Below are 27480 nucleotides of genomic sequence, written 5' to 3'. Positions count from 1 at the left end.
AAAATGGAACTTCACAGAAGATGATGAAAAAATTGTGAAACAGATAAAAGCCCTCTGTAAAAATCTCCCTCCTCTCCAACAACTAGAAGAAAATGATGAAATCATTCTTCAAACTGATGCTAGTGATAATTACTGGTCTGGTGTTGTTTTGGCAAAAACGCCTGAAACTAACATTGAAAAGATCTGTAAAATTTTTAGTGGCAAATTCAGCCCTGCAGAACAAAATTATCCTACAGAAGAAAAGGAAATCCTAACAATCAAGAAAACAATTTTAAATTCTTTAGCCTTTTTTGAGAAACCTTTTACTGTACGCACCAATTGTGCTAGAGTAAAAAATTTCAAAAATTTTAAACCAGATAAAGCTGCTGATAGAGGAAGATTAGCAAATTGGCAACTATTTCTTAACCAGTATGATTATAATGTTGAATTAATTGCATGAAACAAGAACTATCTTCCTAACGCTCTAACAAGAGAAATGACAATGTTCAACAGAAGAGAAAGCGATGAAGGTCATAACCCCAGAAACCAGAAACCTGGGAAAGAGCCTGAAGATGTTGAAGAATCAAAAGAAAAAATTCTCAAGAGGTTCTTGCTAAATCCAAAAGGATTAGCCAAAACTGATCAATTCCAGGGCAAAGGATTGGCTAGCCCGTCTCAAACGGCAGACAGTAAAGGTTGTTGCTTTGCCAAAAGCAAAATAACTCAATCTGGACAGACTAGCTAGACAGAGTAACAATCATTCATTTGGGTCAATTTCTATTAGAAGATACTTAAGCATTGAAGAGGCAACGAGTTATTATCTTGTTTTGTGTTTGGATTGCATTGATTTTGTTTTTGGTTTTTTGTTTTTATATTTTGTACATGCTAGGAAATCTGTAGAAGTCATTCATAATAAAGTTTATAGATTTTCATAAATCAATAAAAGTCTGTTGCTAAAATCAATGGTTTTAAGAACTCAATAACAATCTATCAACTTTTTAAAGAGTCTGTGGACTTTTCAAAAAGTCTGTCATTTAAAAAAATTTTGCACAAATCCAAATACAATACACCCTCCTTAAATGTTTTTAGGACTAAATACTGTTTAGTCCTTGAGTTTTTGACCATAAAACACTTCAATCCCTGACCTTCTAATTTCACACGTTTAGTCCCTGTACTTCAAAATTTCAGACCAATAGGTCTTTGTCGTCTAAAAGTCGCGGCGAAATGTCTATTATGCCCTCAATTCTTTTTTTTTTTTAATAAATTTATTCCTTTCTATTTTTTTTATTTATTCTTTGTTCTTTATTTTATTTATATATATATATATATTTTCAAACAGAAAGAAAGAAAGGAAAAAAAAAAACAGAAAAAAAGAAAGGGGAAAAAAATTCCTTTTAGAAAAAAAATAAAATAATTAATTAATTTAAAAAAAATAACTGAGGGCATAATAGACATTTCGCAGTGACTTTTAGACAGCAAGGACCTATTGGTCTGAAATTTTGAAGTACATGGACTAAACGTGTGAAATTAGAAGGTCGGGGACTGAAGTGTTTTATGGTTAAAAGCTCAAGGACTAAACAGTATTTAGTCCATGTTTTTAATTATCAATTAAAGAGACTTTTGAAGAACATGTGTTTAGAACTCACAGAAGGTTAGCCTATCATCAAATGGCCATTTTAGATAACCTTTTGTTTGCTTTTCAGGAAACAAATAGCAGACTTATGTTCCCAGCTTTGTTTGCCCTAGCTGAAGAACTTCATGAAAATGCTAGACCACCATTCGAAGAATTTTAGAAAAAATACTACACAGCAGAGTGCTGTTCATAATGAAAAAAATTCAATATCTTGAAGATCCTGAAAGTGCTAAAGTTCCTATTTTAGCACTAAAATAATCAGAATGGTTCGACTTTCATAATCTTATTGGAAGTCCTAGCTCATGTCCTCCTCAAACCCTATTTATTGTCCCTGGACCTTATGTTGGAAGATATGTAGTTAATATTCAGAGTTAACATCCTCAAGAACACAAGCTCCTCAAGAACACAAACTCTGACTTGTTGAAAATAGTTTTGTCCATAATCTCTGGACAAAAAAAAATGATGATCTCAAAGGACTGCCAGCTATCATAGTCAACACGTACGGTCAAGAATGTTAGAAAAAATGACTGCATTCTTAGATTGAAGTTCAGATCTACTCCACCAGAGTGGATCCAGAAGAAAAATGGCGAAGTTGATTATATTCCTCCATACAATTATGTGAGAATTATTCAAAGAAAATATCTGCAGTATGCATGTGAAGGATATAAGAGCCAACCAAATTCTAGCATTCCATGGATGAAGGCTATGTCTCTAGAATATATCAAAAAGATCATCGAAGAAGATACTGAAAATACATTCCTAGCAACAGGAGAGAAAATTATAATTATTGCTTATGATCATCCTGAAGTCATTAGCAGTGACCATTTTCTATATCTCAAGAAGAAGAAAATCGACTCCACTTTAGCCTGTTTTCAGTGGGTCGAAAAGATTGAAAATGACAACCACTACAAAATATATGAAGATACAGATGTGGAAGAAAATAGAACTACAGCAAGGATGAAAAACAACTCTTTTGTCATTGGCCACAATTCAGAAACAGATGAAAACATGTGAAGGAACAGATGTAAAAGGCACCGAAAGTAACTTTTGCTTTTCATAAAGCAGCCTTTGCTTTCCAAAAAGGAAGAAGGTAAAAACACTTCACCAAGGAGAATCTGCTTTTTGTCAATCGACCTCAATCATCTGGAGCACTCATAAACAGAAAATAATGGAGTTGTCCTGTATATTTTTATGTTTTGAATTCTAGTTTGAGTTCCACTCCCTATATAAGGAGCCTTAGAATTGAGAAGAATAATTTTCTCTCTGGAAGTAAGACAGCCATAGTAGCAGTGTGTTCAATCTTTCTTATAAGAAATCGTGTGGAGTGGTGTGCTTTCATTTCAAGTAAGTATTTGTGATTATACTCATGGATAACTAAACAGCTTTTAGTTGTTTACCTGAAAATGAGGCTCTGAGTTCCTAACTTGTAATTATGTTTAAATAAATAATTTCAGATTGCTCATCCACTTTGTCAAAATTTCAGATTTATGTTTATGTTGTTCATATTATTCTATCTTCTGCCTTTATCCTATACAACCTTGAAGATTAAAAGTTTCTGTTTCAACGAAGAAACTTTTTCTTTACACTGTGTAGAAACAAGCGGCAGTGATTCCACTTGTTTTGAGTAACCGTTAGGTAAAAAATTTTGACATGTTGAAGGCTAGTTTTGTTTTTTCTCAAAGTTTAAGCAACATGTTCTTCCCAGAGAAATTTTTAAATTAAAAGTCAACATAGGATATATTAGGCACTACCCCAAAAGGGAATACCATTTTAAGTCTTTTCCTATTAGATTTGTGTAAAGGAAAATAGCCCTTCCTAACCATGTCTTACATGGCTCTCCCACAGCCAAACACCTGTCTTTTGAATTCTAAAAGAGTTCAAAGTTCTTCTCTTCTTCTGTTTGAACCCAAAATGAACATTTTGGCCTGACAAGGCGTGTCTTGGAGAAATTGAGCCAATATCAGTGGCTCAAGCTATATATTGTCGACAAGTTCGAGATATATTATTTAGAGGCTAAATAAAACCTACCTGTAGAATTATGGAAGATTATGCGAGCTACAAGAAAAGGAAATGATGGAAGCATGGAAATGAAGAGTCAACTTTAGCACATTTTCCTACTTCGGCTAGGAGAAACCGAGCTAAACAAGGAAGGAGGGGCGGCAGACTAACCAAATGAAATCCAAATGAGCTAAAACTTTCCAGATTCATTCTAGACATCCCAAGGATAATTTCTTATGAATAGTATAAGAGCTAGTTTAGAGTGGAAAACCTTCAAACAATCAGTCCAATTTTCTGAAAGACAAAACTGGAAAACCGGACCTGTAAGGAGTCCAGCAGTATTTCCGGCCCAACCACATGGAAGTAAGCTCTGAAATTTTGTCAGAATAATCTACACTCATGGTGGATCATTTAATATGAAGAAGTCGAAAGCCCATTCTGAATTCTTGGTAGAGATATAATTGAAGGAATAAAGGAGCAGAAAGTGACTCAAAATCACTCCAAAACTCATCATTTTCATCTCCACTTAGTGCTCCATTATCTCCATTTAGTGCTCCACCTCCACCTCCATTTAGTGCTCCATTATCTCCATTAGTGCTCCATTATCATGATTTGTTTAAGGCCAACCACTTTGGCATGGTAGCCTATATATAGAGGCTAAAATGAAACAACACAACACACAATTCATCAACTAATCTCTACGACTACTCAAGTCTTCCCAGAGCAACCCCTCTCCTTCTCCTACCGGTGACCACACTCCAGTCCCAGAATCCTCAGGAGCCGACTGTCAGTGCCACCAAACCCTCTGTCAACGTGCTTCGGTCCTAGTCTCCTCGGAAGCCGACTGTAGTACCGCGACCACAACGGTTACGGAACCAGCCAAGCAAGGGTAACGCCCTCGCAAACTAGCCAAGCTAAAGTCACGCTTTAGCAAGTTCTCCCCACTTCCCAGTGATTTTCGCTCTGCTCGATCTACGACGTTGAGTATCGATTGTGTGATTTCGAAGAAGCTTAGCAAAAGTCCTCACCACGAGGCACAAAGAATCCCGCGACGAGGTTGGTGCTCTCCTCGTCCACGATCGCTCAAAAGAAGTCAGGTTTAGGGACACCCCAACGACCGCACCCGAACGGTGCTGGCACGCCCGCGCAGAAAAGAGACTGTTGACCAGCTGCAACAAAACTGGAACCAAACATCTTCTTCGGTTCCTTCTTCTTCTCAGCTCTTGGTTATGGGTTCCTCCACCAATCAATATGGTCGGAAGAACATGAGGGAGAAACTGAGAAACAAGAGGGGTGTTGGGTATGGGTAGGATCTGAAGGTTCTTTCTCAACCTCACCAATGTCCTCCCTCGCGGCCAAAAGATCATGCTCATGGTTTCTCAAGGTTTGCACCAAGGGTTAAAATTTCCTTTCTAGTTTTATTGTTAGACATTGAAGAACCCACCTATTGAGTTGAGAACGGAAGCAATTCAGGATGGACGAAGAGAAGAAATTCTGAAATTCAAATGTTTGAGAAGGGAGAAGGGAAAAAAAAAAAAACGTGTTGGATTGTAAGAGAAACACATCACTGTTGGTTAGGATGAGCTGACCAGGTATGGTCAGCCAAGTATCTTCCTTGTGTAAATGGGCACAATACTAACTTGTTGGTCTGTTTGAGCAAAATACGGAGAGTTTTTGGGTATACGGGCAAAATATTTTAGTAGAAGTTCTGAATGAATCAGTTGGTTTTCACAAAATTGTCTTCTATGTGAAAAACAAAATGTAAATTCAAAATAATTAATGTCTTTTAGTACTTTATCACAAGAAGTTCTGAATGAATCAGTTGGTTTTCACAAAATTGTCTTCTATGTGAAAAACAAAATGTAAATTCAAAATAATTAATGTCTTTTAGTACTTTATCACTAGAAGTTCTGAATGAATAAGTTGGTTTTCACAAAATTGTCTTCCAACTAGAAGTAATTGACAGCATCGATAATCACATGATGTAAGGATAAATGGGTAAATTTCAAAAGAAAAAGAGAGAGACAAAATAAAGTAGATTTTTTTTTTTTTTGATCGAGAGTGGGGTAACAAGTTACCTCGATTACGTTTGCGAGTTACTAAGTATTGTTAACGTTAGTGATCCGTGGGATCTCTAGTTAGCTTAAATGAGAGAGAGAGAGAGAGAGATTGACACGAGATGTATAGTGGTTCGCCTCCGCATGAGCGGGAGACTACGTCCACTTGAATGTTGTACTAGTGTGTTGAGCCTTGCGGCCTAACATGATTACAAAGTTTGTAATGAGATGTTGGATGTTGAATGATGTTTAAGTGGGAGGAGAGTTCATTTTATAGGTGAAGGAATGCTTCTCCTTTACATTTTCTTAGATGTGGGATGACTAAAATCACTATTCTAGTCTAGAAATGCCTAGTTTGTGAGGGCATGTTGGCAAGGCCGGAAAGGCGGCTTCCCAGCGACGGATTTGCGACTTCCGGATACCGTAGCGTAGCTTGAACATAGGGCTACAAGATGCAAGTAGCGGTTGGGCCTCACCATGGCTTGTGGGTGTCCCAAAGAGGGTGTTAATTATGCTTGGTGATGTAGAGAACTAGCTTGCTAGTGTAGGTATAAACAAGTATTCAGATCGAGATCCACGAGAGTATCCCAACAAAATGGGACTAATCCCTCGCCACAGGTGCACGAACTTGAAGGTTTTTTAAACTTGCTGGCCGCAAATTGATTGAAGTTTGGGACCCAAACGCTAGACATAGAAAAGCCGCTCGAGTACTCGACCAACCTTAACTACATCATGTGGTTCTTAAAACTATTTTGCATATTCCTCCTAGAAAAAAGAAAGTTGCAAAAACTATTTTGCATAGAAAAAAGGGAAAGTTGCAAATAGAAGTGGGAGCGTGCAAATCATTTCCGAAAAATAAAAATAAAAATAAATAAAGCTAAAGATCGGCCCGACTCAACGGTCCGCCTCTCCAGACAAAACCCTTCTCCTCCTCCTCCCCAGCTCTCTCTCTCTCCCGATCACCATGTGCTATGGTCAGCAGCGACCCTTCTCCCGGGACACCCCTTCGCCACCGCGTGCCGTCCGATCGCCCAACGACAACGACAACGACAACAACGCCGTCGCCGTCGAAGATCTGCGCGGCCGCCTCGCCGAGACGGAGGCGCGTCTCACCCGCGCTAGGGCTCGCGAGGCCGAGCTCAACCGCCGCCTCGACGAGATGAAACGCTTCGTTTCCGTCATGGAGATCATCGAAACCTACCTCCTCCGACGCTTCCGGGAGCAGCAAGATTACGTCTCCCGCCTCTTCTCTACCTCACGTAAATAAATAAATTATACAAAACCTACCAATACTCCCTTCAATTTCACCAAACTCTTTCTCTGTTCATAGCTTCCCTTTTTTTTTTTTCCTGGTTCTTGTTGTGTTTTGTATTTTATGGAATTACTATTTTTCAGGAATCTACTGCTGTGGAAGATTATTCATGGAAAATGAGATTTACTGATAGTGGTGTCAGTGTGAATGTTGTTCTTTAGGTTGCGCAATTAGAAATAGATTGCTTTTGTCTGGATTCTTGAAGTAGATTAGTGTTCTCTATTTCTATAGAAAGTGATTTCTTTTTGTTTGACTGCTGTGGTGTAATTCGATTCGTTTCTACATTGTTTTTAATAGAGCTGGATTTGTGTGCAAAATGTGAAATATTTTAGTGCAGCTTCATTCGGTTAATGATCACCGGTTTTGCTAATCAAGTGTAGCTATCCACGACGAATTTAGCCACATTTAAAAGCACATTAGGCAGTTGTGCTGTGTAAGTTGGTATTAGGCCTGATGGAGGAGAAAAGAGTAGTCTTTAGTCAAAGCTTCAATGGAGGGCTTGTCATCGAACATAATAGGTACATTCTCTGACCCGACTATTTTTATGGACGGATAGTTTTTCTGGTGATACTATGTTCTTAGAATGGAGAGATGGTTGGTCGGTATCTCCCCAAACTGGGACAGGAGCAGCCTTAGGTTTACTTGTCAACAACCCATCTGGTTATGGCTACCCACTGCCCTTTGTTGTGGATTGTAGTGGGTCTTGATTGATCGGAAAAATCTAACATATCGTTTGTTCTGGCTCTTGTTGAACCAACATGGGAATATAATCTGGTTGAACATGAATGGATTGTTAGATAAAAAAAAATATTGCTTTTTAGAAACCCCAGGTTTATACAAAGGATGTTAGTGATATATGAATTTATTGGCAAGTGACTTGTGCTTTGAAGGTACCCCTCGCTATGAAGCAGCGGCATGAGAATTAGGTTTGGTCTTTGGGTATGCAGAGAATAAGGAGAATATTGAATGGTTATTTGTTATATTGATAAAAAATTCATCTAGTTGGTCTCAATCAACATTATCATAGGTTCAAGTTTGAGGTATTATATATGACTAAGCTCAAGATGCTCAACACAGTGTAAGTAGTTAGTTATGAACTTATGACTAGTTTAATATGCAGTGATTGAGGGGAGATAAGAAATTATGTTACCATAGGCTCACACCAGTGGTTGGCTTTTGGCAACTTTATTTTGTCATTCTAAGTTGGATAATTTGGCTTGAGAATTGCAAAAGTTCACCCTCTTAAGTTTTCTAGTGATATGAATCACTCTGTTATGCATTAGGAACATTGTAAAATGAAAATTATTGACCTTGGATGTTGCCTTTGTGAGAGTGTTGAAGTTCAACCTAGTTTGTAAATGATCAGTTTTGGAGAGTTTTCATGTGAAATGTTCTTCTTAGAGGACATTCATTTACCTTTTAATTAGATATTATCACATGAGGATTTGATTAACATAAAAAATTTTCTAAAATTTTATGAATCACTACATAATAAAATTCAATTCCAAATCCTTGGTTCTACATCTATTATACAAGTGCTACTGTACTATTTGACAAGGACTTCTCTTTCTTTGTATGGTATGAACTGATCAATAGGAGATACTCCATAGAACTTGCTTCTTCCAATTCATTGCTAGACTACAATGCTCAAGGCTTGCTAGTACTAGTTAGTCTTTTAGTGAAAGCCTATCACGAGGAGCTGTTTGTGCTAGTAGCCAAAGAATGTTGTTATGGTTAAGTGAAATAGATGGCTGGCCAAAACCCAATGTTCGGTTCAATGTTGTAAATGGTTTCAACTTTGCTCCTAGGACAAAAGCAGCAATCTTTTAGATTGCAGGTCATGACCAAAATGAGATGGTGGGCAGGATCTCAATCATTTTGTAGCCGGTTTTAGTGATCTGAAACTGCATTGGCGTGAATAAAGAAACTGTGTTTCATGCTTGCGACTTCAGCTGGATATACACAATTTGCTTTACTTCTAGTGGAAATATGACTTGGAAGGCTAAGTTCTTCTTTAGCTACCTAGTGAAATGTAATTCAAGTTGTCTGTATTCTGTGGTTTTCCAGGATCATTTTGGAATCATATTCCCTTTTCTTCTTTTCTTTTGTAGTCCACTGAATTCAAAGAACCAAAAGGTTTAACATTCTCATCTTTAATCTTGGTAGGGCTTATTTTTAACCATGTGCTTGTTGGCCAAAATGGCTTTTTGTTTGGCCTCTACTTTTCCTGCAAATCTGAGTGGACAAGTAGTTGTGCAAATCTTACAAAACGATTTGCAGCTATAATTACTTGTAACATGTTTTCATGATCCTTCTATTTCACGATAACTTTCTGGAGTATGAACTTGTCATGATTAACCTTCTGGAGTTCGGACATTTTGAAAGTTACATAGAAAATCTTAGGATACTAAAATAGGTTTTGTTATTGAGACTAATTATAGGACAAGATAGTGACAATCATCTCTTTTGTGACAAGTCACATTCATAGTGTTAATGTATCAAGCCTCAAACCAAAAGCCAAGTCACTAATTACATTTTGATTATGTTTAACTTAATGTTTAAGCAACAAAGTTCAAAAACACTATCATTCATTATCTTTGAATTTCCGAATCTATCTAGATAACGAATTTCCGACTCTTATCTATAATACTTTAGTAACCATCAATAGGGACCCCATTTAGTACCATTTTTCCACAAAACTATTTTAATGACGTGTGAAATGCACATGCTTACTCTCTAACAAGATTATGTAAGATCTTAGTCAAACCCAAAATTGACCATTATTGATGTGTAGGCTACCAGACTTCACATTTAATTTCATACAAACCATTGTTCAATAATATTCACCTGATTTATAACTAACTAAAAAAATTATACTCAATTATCTTTTATTAGATTTAACATCCAAAACAATTATTTTCAAGTTGAGTTGTTTTCTTTTTCATCTTTAGATCCAACACTTAAGAATAGTGGCGTAGCCAGAAACTTTGTTAAGAGTGGTCAAACTAACATAGCTACTAGCCTACTAATCTACAAAGGGTGCGGCTATTGCCACCCTACCATTTTCTTTGTTCACCCTACTTGCTCATTACACCCTACATTTTAATTTCAATTATTAAATTTACTTATTTAACTCATTTCTCTTTCCAATAATATCCTTATATGACATATCCAATTAGAAAATAAATATTTTTAACGAAAATCTCTCATTTAATTTATACTCATAAAAAAATTAAAATTTATTAAAGTTTCCTAATAAAATCATAATCTGATTTACTCCCATTTTTTAAATTTTTTTCTTTCGATTTCAATGTTTTTTTTTTTTTGATCAGGAATTTCAATGTTCTCTATTTCAATCTATGTAAAAAGATTATACAACTATGATCAATGAAGAAGAGATTGATTTTTTTTTCTTCGGGTTTTAAATTTTTACTTTCGGTGTTCACAAAAAATATTGCAAAGATTTTGATGAAGTCAAAGGTAATGGTTTTATGTATTGAATAACGAATTAACGATGAGGAGGCAACAAAAAGACAAAAAAATAGTAATAAATTCAAATTTGGGTTGAAAAGATAAAGATTAATGTTATCCAATGAGAAATTAAGTAGTCTTTGTATTTAATTAATTACTTATATATTTATTTTTTCTTACATATTTGGATTTTAGAAAATTAGTGTACTTAGTAGTCATTTTGCACTTGGGTAATATAGTCTTTCAATAATTCAAATGTTTGTAGGGTGAACTAAGAAAATGGTAGGGTGGCAATAGCCGCACCCATCTACAAATTGGGTGACCTAACTATATAGAAAGAAAATTTTTATTATCTCTAAAATTTCTTCGTATAATAAATAATCGAGAAAAAAACAAAAAGCGCTATAAATAAGGATAAAATAAACTAGAAGAAATGAGAGAAAATATATACAAAGAAGAGAGATAAACGGGATGTTTTTGCTTCGGTCTCATAAATCAGCTAAAAGCAACTGCATATTTTATCATATTAGAAGGGGCAAATTGAGTCAAATAGTTTATATTTCTCTTATATAAAACCAAAAATCTAAAACATAGTAGACTTGGTCAAGATGGTGAGCAGAGTCAGTTGACCCTTCTAATGCTCATGTAGCTATGCCATTGCTTAAGAATGATAAATATAATTTTCTTCGTCAATTATTGACCCCGTGACCAGGTGAACACGTGGACTTTATAGTGAAACAGTTGAGTTTAAGCAAGAATGTTAACTCTAACTCGTTAGTTAGGTTCTTAATGAGTTCCATACTAATCAACGATTCAAGTAATATGAACCAGAATTAGATGAAACGGATTGAAATTCATACTCCCTCTTTCCTTATTTGATCAAAATTCTCATAAAAAAAGACAAAATTTAAGTTACCAAATAATGAAAGAGAGAGTGCGAAATTCACTCCTAATCCACACTCCCTTAGATGAATGGTACAAGTCTACATCATCATCGTTATTCATCATTCCTCACTGAGTTTTCCATTTTTGTTTTTTTTTGTCTTTGTTTCTGCCAACAAGAACCATTTTTGAAAACGACACCGTGATGGAGCCCTGGCACAAAATAATGCATGCTGCTTCAACGGCCAAAAAACCAGGGCTCTTTCAGTAATTTCCCAACTGAAAGCAACCAGCGAGCGGCAACTAGATCAAAAAGAAGAAGAAGAAGATGCCTCTCAACTCTCAAACTCTCACTCTCACAGTAACATTCACCAGTCGGTGCACTTATCACCATTACTAACATCATCATCAAAGTCCCCATCTTTTGACACCTTTCCTAATACCAACAAATCCAACTCCTCCTTCTTTTCTTCCTTTGCTTTCACTCTTTCAAACCCTTTTGGCTTTTTAAAGTTTGCTCAGCTCACCAATCCGTTACAGTTGTTTATTTTCTAAGTTTCGAGCCTTACCCAGTTGAGAAGAAGCTCCAATGGCAACTGGGTCGATCTCAGATTTCGTAAACAAGGCCGAGAGTGTGAGGGGTCGAGCTGAAGTGGGCTCTGTTGAGTCAAAGGTCGGAGCTTTTGTGCCGAGGAGGGATCACAATCCGAGAGAGCTGAAATCATGGGCGAAGAGAACTGGGTTTGTGTCCAATTTCTCAGGGGAGACGGTGGGGAGTAGCAGTGGGAGGAATGAGAGTGGTGGTGGGCTTGATTTGGAGAGGGGTTTTAGGGGTGGAAGTGGGTCGTCTCCGAAGTTTGAGATAGATCCGGTTCTGGGCCGGACCAGGCCCACTGGAGGGGCTGAGATTGAGCCAGCTGGAAATGGAGGGGTGAGGAGTGAGAGTGAGGAGGCAATGAGGGTGGAGAGTAGGAGGAGGAGGAGTGAGGATGAGCCTGTTTTGGGTAGAGATGAGGAGAGGAGTGTTGGTAATGGGGGAAATGAGAATAGGAATAATGGGAATGGAGTCATGGCAGTTGCTTCGGGGGGCGAGGCGAAGAAGATGGATCAGGGAGAGGAAATGCATTTGTATCCGGATGGTGAAGAAGAGCCTGTTCATGGAGGGTGGGGTAGGCCGTCTGCAATGAGGATTGGATTAAGAGAAAATCTGGGTTTCGGTTAGTATACTTGCATTGTTTTCGTTTTGGTTTGTTGAATGGTCTATGTGAATGCAGTTGCAATTGCTAATTGTTTTCTGGTTGTTGTATGATTAAGTTGTAGAGTCATCATATAAGGCAAGAGATAAAATGAAGTGGATTTGGGATATATGGAAAATATTAATTAGTAATGCTTAAGGTAAGAAATGTTTTGAGATTAAGTTCACGTCCTTCCTTTCGAGTAAAGACAAATAGACAATATCTGTGTGTGGTGGGAGAAAGCCACCCTTTTCTCATACAGTGCAACAGATATGGTCTAGAAAGCAGGAAAAACATAAACTTCATTGGTGGCCAAGTCATGCAGAAAGAATGCAAGCTTGTAATGTAGCCTAGCATTGATTTCTTGAAGGAATCAACATACGATCCAAACACTGAACTTCTAGAGCCGCAGCTTAAAGCCTTGGTGCAAGTTTGCTTCATATTTTTATGTAGTTTGGACTCGAGATATGAAAGCTAAAAAAGATGGTGTGGTCTATACTCTTTATTCAAAGCGATAGTCTATATTTTTGGTAAAATTGATTGGTCTTCTCTAGGCTTAGTCAGTGGCCGAGGGGCACTCCCTTCCTATTACTGATTGTTAGAGCAAATCACTCTCCTACATTGATTTCCTCCCTCTCCACAATCAAAACTGATTGTGTAACCTCTCCACAATCAAAACTGATTGTGTAACCTCTCCACAATCAAAACTGATTGTGTAACTGTAGATTAGTTTTGAATATTTGTATTTATAGCATTGAATTCTGTTGGTAACAGCAGAGCAGATCTTAGCTATATAATTGTACAATTGTAGACATACAGATCAAGGAAAATCAATTTCAAAACTGATTGTGTAACCTCTCCACAATCAAAACTGATTGTGTAACTGTAGATTAGTTTTGAATATTTGTATTTATAGCATTGAATTCTGTTGGTAACAGCAGAGCAGATCTTAGCTATATAATTGTACAATTGTAGACATACAGATCAAGGAAAATCAATTTCAACACTGATTTCATATTTTAGAAATAATGACTTGGAACTCCTGAATCTTGTTGCAAGTCACAAGAGCTTAGCTATTTTTCCTACTCTGATCTGGTTATTTTTCAATCGCAGTCCCACTAATATATTACGGTCTGCAGCACTACTTATCATTGGCTGGCTCACTGATATTCATCCCTCTGATCATTGTACCAACCATGGGGGGAACAGATGTAAGCAAATGTTTTCCTGCATTCATTTTTGTCTTGCAAATTGAATGGGAAACTCACTATATACATTCCATAAATGATCGTAGAAGGATACTGCCACAGTGATCTCGACAATGCTGCTGGTTTCTGGTATTACAACAATATTGCACTCTTACTTTGGAACCCGACTTCCATTAGTTCAAGGAAGTTCATTTGTATATTTGGCACCAGCGTTAGTTATCATGAATGCTCAAGAATATCGGAATCTTACAGAACATGTAAGTTTTCTGTAAGAAGAGTAGTAGTCACAATACCATCAACTGTAATGTTCTAACATCCAGGAATTCCCTGCATCTTGCAATTAATTGATTTGCCACATATTTCAAGAATGGAAGACTTTATACCTTTTATGTAAATGGAGTGACCTTCACTTGCATCTTTAAAGTCTCAAGAACTTCATGGTTTCAATGTTTATTGACTCCTATTTAACTGCAGAAATTTAGGCATATAATGAGAGAACTGCAAGGAGCTATAATTATTGGTTCGATATTTCAAAGCATCCTGGGATTTACTGGTTTAATGTCTTTATTGCTGAGGTAATACAGAGATTACTTGTAAAATTTTGATATTACAGAGATTACTTGTAAAATTTTGATATTGCCTATATTGCAGTGCTAATTACAAAGAGATATAACATATACATATTTCCAAACTTGGCTTAGTGCTATTTTCATTTTTTTTTTCATTTTCTTTGATTATGACAATGTAGTACCAACTTTGGAGAATTTCCATTTGTGGCTTGTGATGGCTCTGTAGCATAGATAAGTTTGATGAGAATACTGGAAAGAGACAATTCTTTTTGCATCTGCATATAACAGGGAATCTAATATATTAACACTTTCAGTTTCAAATTGATTTAATAGCTTATAGTTGGTTGAGATTTCAAATCGTGGTTGCACTTATAATTGCTGAATTGCATCAGCAGGCCTTACTGCATTTGTAGCTAGCTTATATTTTTTGAAATATACATTTTCTCTTATGATTCATTTTTATTTGCTACAATGGTTTCTACTGTTATTTTTACAAGTGTACATCATTCCCCTTCCCCCCCACAACAATCTTCCCTCTAATCTTGATGATCATCCATTGCAGATTGATAAACCCTATTGTCGTTGCACCAACTGTTGCTGCAGTAGGTTTGGCCTTTTTTAGTTATGGCTTTCCTCAAGCTGGTAGTTGTGTGGAAATCAGCATTCCACAGATACTTTTGGTTCTTATGTTCACCTTGGTAAGTGATAATCTGGTACTACATTTGCATATGCAGCCTGTGCTATACCATAGTCGCTTTCTTAAAGAAGTCTATCACATTTTAGCTTCTTAATTCCACTTGTGCTTTTATGAAGTATTAAACTGATAATTATTTTTAATTTTGTTGCTTTGTTTTTAGTACCTTCGAGGGGTAAACATCTTTGGGCATCGTCTTTTCCGGATTTATGCGGTACATATCATACCTTTCTACATTCTGCTCATTTATCTATGAAGCTAGAAACTTATCCAGTCTGGAATGAAGATTTCAACATTTCCCATAGGCAAACACTATCCTATCCTTTTCCTATTCTTCCTGTGGACTAACGAACCACTACTATACTCATATGTGCCGTAATGGGAAGTTGAACGCCCAGCCTATTTCAAGAGAAGGCCCCAGCTACTATTTAACTTTTGGCAGTAAGGGGGAGCCAGAATTATACATATGTAGGGGGGCCAAATGAATGAATGACATAGAACAAGTATTAACCAAGTATGTATGGCTGTTTTTTTATTTTTTATTTGGTGATATGTTCTGCCTTATTCAGTAACTAATTACCTATTACTTACTGAATGGATACTTTTAAGCTGTTGATGAGGGATTCATAATAATCTCTACTGCTATATAGTAAATTTAGACCACTAAATATGGTGGATAATTAAGGTTGAAAATAGTGGGGGTAGCTCCGCCCTGATCTGGATTCGTACTGAGGTCCAAAAGCAAAATACTAATAACTGTTTTCAACTCCTTGTGGGATATGGTAATGGTATCTCATCATCATGGTATTTATTATCTGACTTGGACACCATTGTATTGTTAATGACTGCATGAAGTAATTCTCAGTGAGAGATTTAGAGACTGAAAACCAATGAGAGTGCTCCCCTTAAACCCACCAATGAAATCTAAGGGAAAGATGTTCGTTTTATATATGAAAGTTTACAAAATTGAAATGAAATAGGAAAATAAAAAAGGAAAAGAAATGTTATCATCTCAAATGTTTCTACTGGTAGACAGCACTCGAATTTTCGTTGGTACATGTGAATATTAATTATGACAATAAATTCTGTTGACGTTTTCTCATTTCAGGTTCCCTTGAGCATAATGATCATATGGACTTATGCATTCTTTTTGACAGCTGGTGGAGCATATGATTACAAAGGCTGTACCTCTGATATACCTAGTTCAAATATCTTAATAGATGCTTGTAGAAGACATGCATATACTATGCAACATTGTAGGACCGATGTTTCAAATGCATGGAGAACTGCCGCATGGGTCAGGATTCCCTACCCTCTGCAGTGGGGTATCCCTATCTTCCATTTCAGGACTTCCATTATCATGGTCTTTGTATCACTTGTTGCATCAGTTGATTCGGTGGGTAGCTATAATTCAAATGCAGTTGAAAAATAGTTACGAATATGATGTCACATGCTTGTGTGCGTGGTGTGCACACTAGCACTGCTTGCGTCATGTAATTGGTAATGCAAATGTTAGATTGCTAAATTTCCTTGTTTCTCAATAGGGAATTAGTTTTTGCCATCCTTTAGTAGTGATATGATTTTTTGCTCTAGTGAAAGCTTTGTAGTTCACATTTTAATATTGCTAAAGCAAATCTGTATCTGTACTTTAAGCTAGTGAATGAGCATAAAGATGGAATTACCAGCATGACACTGATGCATGCGATGAAATTACTTGTCCAGGTTGGAACATATCACTCTGCATCTATGCAAATTAATCTGAAGCCTCCAACCCGAGGAATTGTCAGCAGAGGAATTGCATTGGAGGGATTCTGCAGTATATTGGCAGGACTTTGGGGTTCAGGTACTGGGTCAACAACCTTGACAGAAAATGTTCATACAATCAACATAACAAAGGTGGCAAGTCGAAGAGTTGTGGAACTTGGAGCAGTTTTCTTAATCTTCTTCTCATTCATAGGTAAGTATTACAAAACATCAACATTTTAGTGCATGTAATTATGTTATCAGGTCCTAGTTACTCTATACGCAGCTTGTAATGGATATTAGTACATGTCATTTGTTGTGTTTGATTTCATTTATTGCATTGGTGTCATTTGGTGCACTGGTGTCATTCTGAATAAGCTGCATTGGTGTCATTTGTTGTGTTTGTTAGGAAAAGTGGGTGCCATTCTTGCCTCTATACCACTGGCCTTGGCTGCTTCCGTACTCTGCTTCACATGGGCCCTTGTTGTGGCATTGGGTCTCTCAACGTTGCAGTATAGTCGAGCAGCAAGTTTTAGAAACATGATGATAGTTGGCGTTTCATTGTTTCTTGGTTTATCTATTCCTGCATATTTTCAACAGTATCAACCAGAATCCAGCTTCATACTCCCTAGCTACTTCATTCCTTATGCAGCAGCATCTAATGGACCGGCCCGCACCGGTAGTAAACAAGTAAGAAATCTATTTCATCGTTTCTTTTTCTTTTTCTTTTCTTTTTTGTCCAAATTCATGAATATCAGATTCTTCACCCTCCAAAATAATTGAAAATTGAACAGCAAAGGGAAACAAAGAGCAGAATTTCTACCAAAATAGGGATAAACTATGACATAGAAACTTCATTCTGAATCTAACTTAGGTTGCATTTGAGGCGTAAACGCAAAAGCAAATATAACTAGTAGCTAGCACAGATGTTTTAAGGTCACATAAGCCATCATAGAATACAACGTAATCTGGCCGTTCAGATAATCTACAGAAGCCTAATTCCAGGTTAGGCCCAAAGTGGGTAAGACCATCTTCAGACAGTACATTCTCTGGATCAGAAGAGATGACTATGCAGAGGATTAGTGTCTTTCCATTGGCCATGCACCATGGTCACAATGAGGGAAAAATTGGCCTCAACTATTATTTTAGGATAGTTCATCTCCCTGCCAAAACAATATTTAGAGTAACCAGCCGAGGTATTGAACCAAGGAGGAACACTTAACTGCCAGATAAATAGATAAGACTCCACTGAATTGCTTGGATAGAATTTCGATAAAGATGAACATAATATAAGACATACTGGAGTCTGGAGTCTATGTTTTATTATGTAGAGGCATGCATGTTTTATTGTCCAAGCATTTTCTATATGTAACTTCGAAATTCGTTTACGTCCTCTGAAGTTAGATTTGAGCTCATTTGTAGTTTAAATTTATGGCAGCTTGACTTTGCTATAAATGCACTTATGTCTTTGAACATGGTGGTGACACTCGTGGTAGCATTGGTACTGGAAAACACTGTCCCAGGCAGCCGTCAGGAACGAGGGGTGTATATATGGTCAAAACCAGAAGACATAAATACCGATCCATCTTCACTTGAAGATTATTCCTTGCCAAGAAAAGTTTCCAGATGTCTTTGCCGCTCTAATTGTCTGGGCGTCTGATTTCAAGCAGACTACAGTATGAGCTCATAGAAATACCCCGAGTGAGGGCACTCAAGATTGGATTCAGTAAAGACCCCGAGTGAGGAGACGTGATATATACACATTAGCAATACCTTCCTACACCAAAGTGGAGAAGTTGTACAATTACAAGGTTAGAGAATAGTATGCAATATTGGGATTCAAATTTGTACAATAACTTAAACAAGGGTTACCATTTAGCTCTTTTTAGAACTCACTCCTTAATTAACACTACTTGCAATTGAGTATTCTAGTTCTAGTGTACGTTTCTACCCTAACAATAAAATGGCATTTGAAGTAAAAACGATTTTCAACACCTGAAGAGGAGTCCAAGTCCCTGCTAGAGATGTCACAACGGTCTCATGTCACTGACTCGTGAGCTTCCTTCAAATTATTAGAGAATGGACCTCCTTGACTGTATTTTAAGAACTTTGTAACCCTATATACTTATAGACCTATGCCTCCTCACCCTAACGGCCTAACAACACCCCCCCTCCCCCCCCCCCGGGCAAAGGGTAGCAATGTCTTTCACCGAAATCCGCAACACAAGAAGGAGGAAAGAGAATAAAGGCAAGTAACTAAAAACACAGGAGTATTTACCCCTTAAATTTCTTTCATTCAGCCATAAAATCTAACTACGAAATAGACATTAGTAAGGGCTTTAGCTCAATCTTCTGATTTTATTATTGCGAGTTCTCTCTTGCATGACTGGCAATTTGGTCAGCTTTCTCCTTAATCAATTTAAGCTCTTTCATTACTATCACCATATACGGTTCTCTAAGATTATCATCCCATCCCTGAAAGGAAGTACACCTTTCAGACAACTTGAGAAGTTCCTCAACCAATTCCATCGGCCATTGACCAGCTGTCTCGTCTAGAAACCGAAGCTGGACATAGGTTTCAGACAAATAATAAGTAACAGTACTAGTCCCCTCATATCCACCTAATAGATGCAGAATCAACTTCCCAAAAGCCTTCACATCCTTTACCAATTCGCTTGTCCGGTACACTTCAGGCTGCTCAAGATTAACCTTGGCAGAGATTTCACTATCGATGAGGACGTTGGATGCACTGAGATGACCCTGAACTATAAATCCAGGCTGAAGCTGGTAAAGGTAGCACAAAGCCGAGCAAACATCAGCAGCAATAAGGATGCGGTCTTGCCATGAAATATTTCTTTTGAAGTCATCGAAGCAGCTATTCTCCATATACTCATAAACAAAGCACCGCATCTCGGAGCATATGCCTTTCATGGCAAGAATATTAGGGTGTTTAATCTTGCCGAGGGATTCAACCATGTCTTCGAAGCAATATTCCTGTGCAAGAAACTTGATTGCAACTGTTTCGTCTTTAATTGGAGCTATGAACACACTGCTCCACATGCCTTGAGCTTGAAGTAATACCGGGTCAGAAAAATCATGAGTAGCTAATTTAATCTCTTCGGCCGTGTACTCCCTCAAGGTGTTAGGACCGCATTGTTTTTCTGCTCGTCGGTGTTGTCGCCGGTGCAATTGAAAAATTTCTCTAAGAGATTTGAAGATTTTCAATGCTTTTCGTCGACGACCAAACATGTTGGAAAATTTGTACAAAGCGTTTCTGAAGGCAATCAGGGCCACCTAGTACGAGAGGTATTTATAGGCTCTTATTTGCCGCGGAATTTTCCCGTTTCTCATAGGAATAATCTGGATTCTGATGTGTCTGTCCCACGTACACTGCTTTTTGCTTTAATTTTTAAGGGTAAGATTTGCAATATATTCTTATTCTGTCAATTAGTTGATTTAATGATTGGTTAGAATCTTTTATAATATTCTCTTAGAATCTTTTATAATATTCTCTTATTAATTGTCTTACTTGTGATTTGTGAAACAAATTAGGATTCCGGAAATTTTAAGTTGCAATTGATGTCCTTATATATGCCTAATTCAGATTTCAGCAAATTAATTGATTTTTATGGACATGCTCACCAAGTTCTGCATATGATATTATGAATGCTTAGGCATGTGCTCCATCTCTTCGTGCTGTCATTTGATTACATTCTCTACCTTTTTATATATATATTTTTTCTTATTTTCACCTTGGTGAGCATCTGTTCCGGTGTTAGTATGTATGATCTTGCAAAATTTATAAAAAGAAAACATTTCTTTGGACTATAACATAAATTCTTCTCTCTAATCTAGTTAATATACTGTATACGTGTGTGTGTGTGTTGTTCATATAGTGAACAACACTACAAGAGCTCTCTTATATATGAAAAAAGTCAGTAGGTACCACATCGATCGGCCGAATTATGGACTTGGCCAGGCGGGGGATCAAACTACATGCAGGATTGTTATAAATCTTACGATATAACCACCTGGTTGTTGTGAGATAATAACATCGAATAATTTTGAACAAAAAAAGTGATTTATATACTTATTCAATTGCAGTTACTCACTTCCGAATTACCACCTAGCTAGGTTCCTTACATTACCATCCAAATAGTACCATTGATGATTTTAGGCCATCTCCCACGGTAGGTTATAATCCCAAATATAGCCTAAAACCTCCTCCCACCGTAGGCTATTTCCCAAGGATCAAGAAAAAAATTTAGCCTTTCCAAATTTCCTAACCCAAATTTGGGCTCAGTTTTGGTAACCCAAATTGTGGGCCCCATTGACTTTTTTTTTTTGTTTCTTTAAGAATATGTATTTTACATTTAAGAAAAATCATTTTTCCTATATACATGGGTTATTTATAATCTTACTAAATATTAAAATTACATCATTGTAAATATCTTGTTGAGATGTTCAATATGAGCCCAATATTTGATATGTTTAGAATTTTTCAAATAAATTTGTAATCATTAATTTTATTCCATTTAACTAAATCGACTAGTTTTATTAACGCAAATGTATAATGTTTACAATAGCTTGATTTTTATCATTTTCAAATTTGATTTTTGGCTTACGGAATTTGGCCTATGGTGGCAGCATTGTTTTTTGTTAGTAGGCCAAAAAAGCATATTAAGGGAATATTCTATTTTTGGCAGGCTAAAACCATTTGACTTTTAGCCTACCATGGAAGATGCTGATAGGGTAAATCTATATTTACTTGGAATTAAAACCCACTTTGCCAATCTTGGATGAGAAACAGAAGGGTTTGATTGGGCCTAAGAACTTTATGCTCAAGCACCAAATTTGTCATTGGTGACCTATAACTTCCCAATTTCAACCATTTCGCTATGGCTTTTCGCTCATAGGAATATCCGTCAGCCGCCACATGTGGATCCTTCATTACTTCCTGCACGTAAAATAAATATCGATTACTTGAGTATTTGCTCGATGAAGGACAATATTAGCTGGTGTCTAGATAGTGAGGTAGTCACTTAATTAAATAGTAGTTTATTTGCACTTCTAATTCATACTCCGAGAAACATTATGTGTGCTCTATAATAATACTAATTTAGCAATGCAGGATGCCAGGATGATGATTTCAGTGTGTGAATAATAGCTTTGAAAGTTTAAATTAAAAACTATCTAATTACCTTAAATATTGGGCAGATGAAAGCATTTGGGATGTTGTTGGAATCGTCTACATGAGCACCACCACAAAACGTTTCATATGTCCTTGACCGCTGTTGATTATATCATCAGCATTTTCTCGAATTTCATTAAGCTCTTCCCTTACTTTGAGCATATACGAAGAGTCCTTATAATCGCTAGGTTTAAAGGAATTACAAGTTTCAGACAACTTCAGAAGTTTCTCTGCCAAATCCATTGGCCATCGACCAGCCCTCTTATCCAGTACAGCGAAGAGATCAGAGAGACAGAGATCTCCCCCAGTCGCAGTCAAGAGACTCAAAATCACCTTCCCAAAAGCCTTTACATCCCCTTCAAAATTGCATTTACCGTCGTACTTTTGCTCAACAAAATCCACCTTGGCGACGAGGTTGCGATCAATGAGGATGTTGGATGGGCAGAGGTGGCGTTGACCTAGCACACAACTGGCCTCGTGAACGTAGCACACAACCGAGCAAACTTCTGTGGCAATTCGAATTCGATCGTGCCACGGGATGGTTTTGTTTTTAGAATTCTCATTGGAGGATAGTAAAACGTCCTGCAGGCTACATTTTTCCATGTATTTATATACAAAGCACTTCAACAGTTCAACTCGGAGCAGAAGCCCTTCATGCGAAGAAGACTACGGTGTCTAAGCTTGCTGAGGGACTTGACCTACATATGGAATAACAAATATACAATGTAAACATTACTAACAGCGTACATGCAATGTATATATTGATCAAGGGATAAGGGATTTGAACTTCATGTTGGTGTAAAACACAGTTAGCAAAGTTAGTTAGAGGGTTGAATCATGTTACACAGATGATTGACAAGTGTCACAATTATGAGCATTAGATTAGGTCTTCTGTTATAATAAATACCCCATGTCCAGCTGTAATAACTCTTAGTGGTCCAAAAATCATTTTTACCAGAAATTAGTTACAGACGTTTTCTCTCTCATTTTCGTCTCCTTCAAGCTTAGCTTTCATGGTATCAACAGCTCAGGTCGATCGGTGACCTCAAGCACCAAGCTCGTTCATCTTCTTCGTCAACTTAGCTCTTCCTTCTTGAAGTCTCTCCAGTGTTGATTCACACTTCGTTCTGCAAATTTTACGAGATAAGTAAAGTTGTTCATCAAATTCTTCCAGATCTAGCAGTATAATTAGTTGAGTTGTGTTGTTGATATTATCATCGAAGACTTGGATTTTCATATAGAGCAATTGTAGATTTGTTTGACATACTCTATTTTCTGGAAAAGTTGTTGATTCACACTCAGAAACCCTAAATCTTGAGAAGTTGAAGAAATCAAGGAATTAGTACGTGCAAGTTTTTTAGCTACTGTTAGTCTTGATCTTGCCTCAGTTTGTCTGATAATACTACAAGATCCAGGTTCTTGACGATTGTTCAGCTTAGAGTTCATTGTGACTTCTTGTACAAGTATTAAACCTCATACTCTACTAGGTCTACTCATGGCTTCCACTACTGTTTTTTTTTTTTTTATAACTTTTTTTTTTAAATTTAAAGATGATCAAAAGATTTCACTCCTATCCCCATGGTGACTTGAACCCATGACCTGGATCTTAGGTAGTGGGTGCTCTAACCACTGAGCTAACACCACTACTGTTAACCTGAGGAATAAGTTTGCAACTCCAAATAGGCATAATATACTGCAATTAAAATCAAATTTACAAAACCTAAGAAAGGGAAGTGATAGCATTGAGGCATATCTTGACAAAATTAAGGCTGCAAGGGATGCATTAGAGACTGTTGGAGTATTTCTTGATGATGAAGACATTGTTGTCACTGTTCTAAGAGGTCTTCCATCTGAGTATGCTGCAATTAAAACAGTGATAAGGGCTCAATTTGTCAGTTGTTCTGTACCAGAGTTAAAGACTTTACTCAAGGCTGCTGAAATAGACATAGAAAATGAAGTTCAAACAAGTCTAAATGTTCCACTGTCTGCAATGGTTAATTGATTAAAATGCCCCTGCTTCTACATCAACTGCTAGCACATCCAGTGCTCCTGTTCAGAATATGGCATCTACCTCAACTGCTTCTGTTCAACAAACCCCATCTGTTCCTGCAGTTCCTCCTGGCTTCACACCAATTTCATCACAAACTCAGTACATCCCAATTCCAGCTATGCCATATGGCTTTCCATTATTCAATGTTTTTGATCCAAATATGTCTATGACTGGCTTCCTTGCTGGAAGAGGAACTCCAAGGTTTAATGGTGGCAGGAATAACTATGCTCACAATGGCAACACTGGTTTCAATAATCTTGGCAGAGGCAATGCAGGCTTCAACAACAACAATGCAGGCTTTAACAATAACAATGCAGGCTTCAACAACAACAATGCAGGCCTTAACAATAACAATGTAGGCTTCAGAAATCCCATCACATGCCAGATCTGTGGAAGAAATGGTCATGGAGCTAGAACTTGCAGGTCTCTACCCAACATCCTGAATCAACAACAAGGAACCTTCAATCAGAACTCAGGTGGCTGTCAAGTCTGTGGGAGGTTCAATCATACTACAAAAAGATGCTACTACATCATAGGCTTTCCAAACCAACAAAACCAAACTCCAACTCAGGCAATGGCACCTCAACCAAATGGAATGATGACTGGAAATGCAATGTTGGTTGCTGCAACTCAAGCTGCTCCCCAATACTGGCTAGCAGACACAGGTGCCACCAATCACATGACCAATGAAGTTCAACTGCTCAACAATGTTGCTCCTTACCCTCATGCAGATGCAGTTCAAGTTGGTAATGGTAAAAAGCTTAATATTACACATATTGGTAAAGCTATGCTGGGTTTCTTAAAATTGCAGAATGTGCTGTTAATACTTGAATTAGCAGCTCATCTGTTATCAATTTATCAACTCTACAAGGATAATAACTGCTCTGTGTGGTTTGATAAATTTATGTGTGTGATATAGGACAAGGTGTTGGGAAAGATATTGTACAAATGACTGAGTAAACAAGGCCTATATCCCATTCCCTTTGATTTGCCATCTCTCAAGACCTCTACAAGTTCTGTAGCTGCAACTGATGTATCTGGTGCTTCAGCTTTTTTGGGAAAGTGTATAAAACAGTCTCTCTGGCATCAAAGGTTTGGGCATCCATCCAATGAGATAGTTAGTAGTATGTTGAATAAATGTAATATTCCATTCCAGACAGAATCAGGATCATCCATATGTGAAAGTTGTCTTCTAGGTAAATTCCACAAGTTACCATTTTCAGATTCACAAACTAAGAGTGTTGCTCCTTTTGAGATTGTCCACTCAGATGTATGGGGGCCTTCACCTTGTGTTTCAATTAATGATGGCTATAGATATTTTGTACTCTTCATTGATGATTGTACTAAGTACACTTGGATGTTTCCAATGAAGTATAAGAATGAAGTGTTTGCTTACTTTCAGGCTTTGTATAATTTTGTTCAAACTCAATTTTCAAGTGTTATCAAAACTCTAAGGACAAGTGGTGGTGGTGAATATGTTAACAATGTCTTCAAGAGTTTTCTTAGTAGCAAAGGAATTGTTCATCAGATATCTTGTCCTTATACACCTGAACAAAATGGTGTCTCTAAAAGGAAAAATAGACACATAAGAGAGACTGCAGTAACTCTACTTCAAACTGCCTCTCTTCCAAATCCTTTTTGGTACCATGCTTGTGCTCTTAGTACTTATCTTATCAACAGAATGCCAATACCAGTCCTTAAGATGCAATCACCTTTTGAGAAATTATACAAGTCTCAGCCATCTTTAGATATTCTCAGAGTATTTGGTTGTGCATGTTATCCTTTACTAGCCTACAGAACAGATAAGCTTCAACCGAAGACTGCAAAGTGCATTTTTCTTGGTTTTGCTACAGGATATAAGGGCTACATATGTTACAACATGCAAACTAGGAAATATATTATCTCCAGGCATGTGATATTTGATGAAGGACAATTTCCCTATTCTGCAACTGTGAAGATTCAACACCACAAGTCTGGGATGCCTACATAAAGTGATAGCTCCATTCCATTGCCTTGTTTTACTCATACTCAGTCCACAAGACAGTATCATGCTCCTACACCTATCCTTCTCACACCATCCAATTCAGGTAAGTCCTTTTCTAATCACTCTCCACACTTAGCTCCTCCTACTCATTCAAACAATATTTCTCCAAGTCCACAGGGTTCTCATTCTATGTCTCCAGCATCCACAAGTTCATCTGCTATGCTAAATGTTCCACCAACTCCATCATCTCCTGCTGTTAATGCTTTTGATCCCAATGCACACACTGTGATTCATTTTGGTGAAGACAATGGCACCTTGAATGTTAATGCTCAACATGGTGGTGGAAATATCTCTCTCATCCTTGACTGCAGCCCTTCAAGACCAAGAACTCAGGTCTCAGAGGTCAATATTCTCCATCCAGTCGAAGGGTTACACAATGTAGTTCACAATGACCACACTATGCTTACAAGGGGAAAAAGAGGCATTTCCAAGAAAAAATGTTTTCTTTCTGCTGTCTCTTCTTCCTCTACAGATTCAACTGATCTAAGCCAAACTGAACTTGTCAGTTATAAGCTAGCTCTCAAGTTTCCTCAGTGGCAACAAGCCATGCAAGAAGAGTACAATGCACTTATGCAGCAACAAACATGGACACTGGTGCCTCTACCTCCTGACAAGAACCTTGTGTCATGCAAATGGATCTTCAAAATTAAAAGAAATGATGATGGCACCATTGCTAGACATAAAGCACGATTAGTTGCCAGAGGATTTAGTCAAGAATATGGTGTTGACTATGAAGAAACCTTCTCTCTTGTAGTTAGACATACAACTGTCAGACTCATGCTTGGTCTAGCTGCACACTATGGATGGAAATTACATCAGATAGATGTTAAGAATGCTTTCTTGCATGGTAAGCTACATGAAGCCTAGTTGGTTGTCTACAGTATCTAACATTTACCAGGCCAGACATTGCGTTTAGTGTTAACACTGTTTGTCAATTCCTTCATACTCCCACTGATGCTCATCTTAATGTTGCAAAATGAATATTGAGGTATGTCAAAGGCACGCTGCATCATGGAATTCTATTCAAGAGACAATCTCACAATGAACCATTGTGTTTACAAGCCTACTGTGATGCTGATTGGGCTGGAGACCCTAATGATTGACAATCTACAACTGGTTTTGTCATTTTACTGAATCAGTCTCCTGTTTCATGGTGTAGTAAAAAGCAAAATGCTGTTTCTCGATCATCTACAGAAGCAGAATATAGGAGTATGGCAGATACTACTTCTGAACTTCAATGGCTCAAGCATTTGCTCACTGATTTGCAGCTTCCACTTTCTCGAGTTCCAACTCTTCACTGTGACAACATTTCTGCCTTAGCTTTAGCTTCAAATCCTGTGCATCATTCCAAGCTCAAGCATGTAGAAGTTGATGTTCACTTCACCAGGGATAAGGTTAAAGATGGCTCCATCAC

General features: G+C 37.4%; 2 protein-coding genes across 2 annotated transcripts; both read left to right on the top strand.

Annotated features, from left to right (window-relative positions):
* Positions 1–6481: 6481 nt before the first annotated feature.
* LOC133727540 (protein SKIP34) lies at positions 6482–7232 on the top strand. Its single transcript, XM_062155134.1, has one exon. It carries the CDS (start codon positions 6632–6634, stop codon positions 6932–6934), a length of 303 nt encoding a protein of 100 aa, XP_062011118.1. The 5' UTR covers positions 6482–6631; the 3' UTR covers positions 6935–7232.
* Positions 7233–11679: 4447 nt separating this feature from the next.
* Positions 11680–18723, top strand: LOC133723184 (nucleobase-ascorbate transporter 11). The gene is made up of 10 exons (XM_062150004.1): positions 11680–12549; positions 13681–13778; positions 13862–14032; positions 14250–14350; positions 14907–15042; positions 15202–15252; positions 16147–16434; positions 16761–16995; positions 17191–17471; positions 18220–18723. Exons 1-10 carry the CDS (start codon positions 11922–11924, stop codon positions 18439–18441), a joined length of 2211 nt encoding a protein of 736 aa, XP_062005988.1. The 5' UTR covers positions 11680–11921; the 3' UTR covers positions 18442–18723.
* The last annotated feature ends 8757 nt before the right edge of the window (positions 18724–27480 follow it).

The sequence above is a fragment of the Rosa rugosa genome, chromosome 1, assembly GCF_958449725.1.
Source record: "Rosa rugosa chromosome 1, drRosRugo1.1, whole genome shotgun sequence".
Lineage (NCBI taxonomy): Eukaryota > Viridiplantae > Streptophyta > Magnoliopsida > Rosales > Rosaceae > Rosa > Rosa rugosa.
This window is presented reverse-complemented; position numbering and strand designations above follow the sequence as displayed.

Excerpts from the sequence above, each read along its gene's own strand:
- LOC133723184 (XM_062150004.1), top strand. The coding sequence starts at position 11,922 with ATGGCAACTGGGTCGATCTCAGATTTCGTAAACAAGGCCGAGAGTGTG. Across the intron at positions 15,043-15,201 it reads TGGTTCTTATGTTCACCTTG|TACCTTCGAGGGGTAAACAT; the intron begins GTAAGTGATAAT and ends CTTTGTTTTTAG. Across the intron at positions 16,996-17,190 it reads AATCTTCTTCTCATTCATAG|GAAAAGTGGGTGCCATTCTT; the intron begins GTAAGTATTACA and ends TGTGTTTGTTAG.
- LOC133727540 (XM_062155134.1), top strand. The coding sequence starts at position 6,632 with ATGTGCTATGGTCAGCAGCGACCCTTCTCCCGGGACACCCCTTCGCCA.